Source organism: Cyprinodon variegatus, unplaced genomic scaffold (genome assembly GCF_000732505.1).
Source record: "Cyprinodon variegatus isolate N-32 unplaced genomic scaffold, C_variegatus-1.0 Scaffold82, whole genome shotgun sequence".
NCBI classification, from domain to species: Eukaryota; Metazoa; Chordata; class Actinopteri; order Cyprinodontiformes; family Cyprinodontidae; genus Cyprinodon; species Cyprinodon variegatus.
In genome coordinates this window covers 255,655-259,857 of record NW_015150535.1, presented here as the reverse complement: position 1 = coordinate 259,857, position 4,203 = coordinate 255,655, and the positions used below count along the sequence as shown (strand labels likewise).

At 44.5% G+C, this 4,203-nt stretch overlaps 1 protein-coding gene across 5 annotated transcripts in view; it reads right to left on the bottom strand.

Moving 5' to 3' along the window:
- Positions 1-152: 152 nt before the first annotated feature.
- Positions 153-4,203, bottom strand: part of tjp2 (tight junction protein 2) — an 82,031-nt gene continuing 77,980 nt past the window's right edge. For 2 of the 5 annotated variants that reach the window (XM_015373200.1, XM_015373196.1), the window contains 6 exons: positions 3,283-3,594; positions 2,981-3,199; positions 2,845-2,859; positions 1,093-1,170; positions 849-934; positions 153-773 (listed from right to left, as the gene is read on the bottom strand). In XM_015373200.1, the coding sequence (XP_015228686.1) occupies positions 626-773; positions 849-934; positions 1,093-1,170; positions 2,845-2,859; positions 2,981-3,199; positions 3,283-3,594 (858 nt within the window). In that variant the 3' untranslated portion in view covers positions 153-625. The remainder of the gene's footprint in view (positions 774-848; positions 935-1,092; positions 1,171-2,844; positions 2,860-2,980; positions 3,200-3,282; positions 3,595-4,203) is intronic. The other 3 variants (XM_015373197.1, XM_015373198.1, XM_015373199.1) reach the window with 3 other exon arrangements.

Genomic DNA, 4,203 nt, shown 5'->3' with positions numbered 1-4,203 from the left:
AAAAAAAAAAAAAAAAAAAACGGCAAAGTAACACTTAAAAACGTTTTCTTATCAAAATGTTTTTTTCTTACCTAATTTCTGGATTAAATTTTAAATTAAATCTGGATTTTTTTTAAATTTATATTCACAAAATGTGTTTGTTTTTTTTTTTGTTTGGAACAATAATGGAGAGAGTTTAACTCCGTAACTGGATCATATTCTGCTTCCTGCAGGTTCTGAACGACCTTCATTAAAACTGGAAAACTATTCATCAAACCCAGTTTAACCAGTGAAAGGAGAACCATCCTGATTGGTTTTAAAAATCCTCCATTTTTTTGGTCCGGTTGGGTTTTCAGCCTCGCAGCTAAACGGCGTGTTGGATGTCTCCTCTTTGCCTCTAGATGAGGCTCCATCTGATTATATTCCAAGTAAACAAAAGGCAGAGAGCCAGAGTGAATATTTACACCAGAACATCTTTCTGAAAACGAGTCGGTCAGGACGGAAGTTCTCTCCGTGTTCAGCCGTGACACGAACGGCTTTCAGAGTTTAAACGCGGCGGCGAAGCCGAACCTGGTGGCAGGAGATGTTAGAGCAAATAAAGAGTTCAGAGAGCGACAGAAGCTGGTAAATGGGCGCGGCTGGAGCCTCACAGCTCCGTGTCCTTGTACTTCTGAGGGTTATAGTAGCCCTTACTGGTCTGCTCGTTCAGCTGGCGGCGGTACTCCGCCTCCTCCTCCGCTCCTCTCGTCTCTGAGTACGCAGGCCTGGACGCCGTCTGCGGCTCAGCGTTGGAGCTGAGAACACAAAAACCAATCAGGTCTGGCCTCCATCGTCCTCGTTTGTGTGATTCAGTCGGAGAAAGCTCTCACCCGATTGGCTGAGGGCGGTTCAGGTTGGGTTTTGGCAGCTTCACAGGGACAGCGTAGATGTCTGGATGCTTCTGGGCGATTTCCAACTAGGCAGAGAGAAGAATAGACCCAGAAACGTCAGAGTGAGGAGCAGCGGGAGAGAAAAGCCAGAACCTGACAGGCTGGCGAAGGAAGCCGTTCAGGGTAGAATGTTTGGCAGCCGGACCGCAGCACCGGTAAAACTCTAAATCCACACGTTACTGACTCGAGCGTTTTCTGCCTCCTGCAGCTCCAGAAGCCTCTGAGCTCGGGCCAGGTGGTCCATCTTCTCAAACGCTTTGATCTGGAAGAAAAAGAGGCGTGGGTTAATTGTTTGGCGTCTTCATTCAGGGTTAAACACAGAAAGATGGATGCATTGGTTCCTATGAAGCTAACACGTATAATGGAGGTAATGAGACTGTGGGTTCCTACATATTAATGAGATTCTTTATGAATTATTTAGTAATAAATGCACCTTCTTTCTCCTGCAGCAACTTTTAAGATGCTTTAATACAGTAGCAGCCATTCAAAATGGCCCTTCCCTGTCAAAGCCACTGGCCTTCTCATCAGAATGCACATTTTACTCTGATTCCTCCCTTTCACTGAATTACAGGGTCTGACCAGGAGATGGCGCTTCTCTTTAGATCTTAATGTCCTCAAATCATGACAGAAACAATATTTTAGATGCTTAAAGTCGTAGGGAAGCGGCTGTTCCAATGTTTGCATTTCTGAATTCTCCCGAGTGGTGCACGACTTTACACTAGTGAATAAAGTGAATATGATTGGTCCGTTAGGAAGGGGGGCGACATTGTTGTTTCAGAAAGTTCACAAGCAAGTTTGATTGTTGCTGGTTTGTTTAAAGCATCTTGCTAACCAGTTAGCAACTTAGTGCTAGTAGGTTCCCAATGGGAAATTCCATTGGGACCAAGTAGCACTAAGTTGCTAACCAGTTAGCAAGATGCTTTAAACATGCAAGAGGAGGAGAGTTTAGTGTCGGAGGTCGTGGATGAGTCTCCTCCGTCATCCATTTTTTATTTAGAGGAGGAAAGCGGGACGAAGATGTTGTGGAAGAGGACGCCAGGGCGGCAGAAGCTTGGTTTGGTGTAGAAGGCTTCCAGCCGTCCATGTTTGAGCCCTTGCCTTGCAACGCTGCCAGTTCTGTTAGCTCTACGCCTGCTGAAGACACAGACGTCCATCCCCGTGAACACTGGGACGCAACTCAATGGGAAAGGAAATGATTCTGATTTCAACCGTTGCGTATATTAGCTGCGACATATGAATCAAGATGCTATGACTGAAAACATTTGATTGACAGATGAGCATTGATATATGATTGGCCGAATTTAGGTGTACAAGCTGACGTTATAACTGGCCTGCATAAGATAAAAAATACAGATTTTAAGACAGGATTTTTTTTAAATAGAAATTTTCTAAATTTTGGGACAATATCGTCTGATAAAAAGTACATTTATATACATGTTTAAGCCAGAATGATTTGACATTTAAATATGACTTCCCTACCACTTTAAAAGGGAATTATAGGGGAACAGCCAAGGGCCGAGCAAGGAAAGTGGGGAAATTTTGAATGAATACTACTGTAATTCCATAGAGAACTATTATTTATTTATATATATATATATATATATATATATATATATATAAAAATTCTAAACTAAATGGATTTAAAACATAACATATATTGTATAAATGTAAAACACAAAAACAAAAAACACTGAAAAATAAATAAAAACATAACACGTGTTTGTCATTTTAAATTTATCAAACTTTTTCTGTCAAATTTTAAATAAATTTCTTTCAGGAAAACCCTCTAATCCCTTAAAGGAAGCGAATATTGCAGTAAAACCCTGAATTTATCCTCAGCTACTCGCTGATCACAGTTCAACTGATTCTGACCAGAAAGAGACAACTGGAAACAACAGAAATGAAATGTTTTTTTCTTGTGAACACATGGAGTTACCTGATTGGTCATTCTCTAGTTCATAACAGCAGAGAGAAAAAAAGCAAAGGAGGAAGAAAAGAAAAGAGTTTACTGAGTGAAGCAGAGAGGAGGAACGGAGTAAAAAAGCAGGAGGATTTGTTCCGCTGGTTCTGACCTTTCCCAGGAAGGACTTGTTAGCCGGGTCGTCCTCGTTCTGCTCCTGCGCCGGAACCTTCTCCTCTGACGACTGGTGCAGGCGCCCGATGCTGGGCTTCATGGCCACCGGCGGGGGGGCCGGCCTGCTTCCGGCCGCCGCGTCGATGCTGCTGACGGTGCTGCTGGAGTGGGACTCGTAGCTCCGCGTCGAGTCGGTCCGGGTCTGAGCGCGCACCTGCTGGGGGAGAGGAACGTCCCATCTGAGAACCAGCTTATTGGGAGGTTTAGGATGGTGGGGGGGTGGGGAGGTATGCTTCTGACCTTTGGAGGTTCAGGGACGAATGACGGCGGGGGGCTGGGCTCCCTGTTCAGAACCTCTCTGCTCCCGGCCCGCTTCATCCGCCGCGGTTCCTCGGGCAGGACGGGCTCCGACGACCTGCTGATGGCCGAGACGGGCTGAGGCTCGTCCAGCGGCTCGTCCAGCTCGTTGTCCGTGTAGGCCCCGCCCTCGTCCGCCGTGTCGTCATAGTCGCTGGTCAGACGGCTGTCCATGCTGAGGTAGTCTGCGCTCATGGCAGACAGGTAGGACATGCGGTCGTCATGGAGATCCAGGTCCTCCTCTGAGCCGTCCATCTGAAGGGATTTATTTACAAGGTGGACTGAAGCACTTAATGAGTTATCACTATTAGTGCAGCTTTTTCTACCAGATGTTTTCCTTCCACTAAACTTTCAATCAAAACACTAGATTTGGCACAAAGGAAACAAAACCTAAGAAATAAATCACTGCAATATGTTAAACTTGACCTTTGTAAACAAATAAAATAATAAACTTATCTCTGTGTCTGTTTAGTACGATTTTACTCCCTGAATGTTTCATTAAGTTTTATATACAGGTACAAATAGAAAGCTTACGGCAACCATTATGATGTTCTGCTTGTGAAAGCAAAGCTGTTTGGCTGTCAGATATACGGTGGCCCTGAAGTGCAAACTGCAACTACAAATCTAAAAGCGCAACTACATTAAGAAAAACACAATTACATTAACCTAAGTGTGTCTTCAGTGTACGCAAACTAACTGAAATTTCGTGATCAGTATTGAGCATATCCAGTATCACCTCGTACGTATGTCCTGATTCAAAATATTCCTGGATAACGGCAGCTATGTTTGGGGTGCCAGGGTCAAACGGCGCCGTCGTCCAATCAGCGATGTCTCATGTTTCCCACTGGTACCTACCTTTTCCGG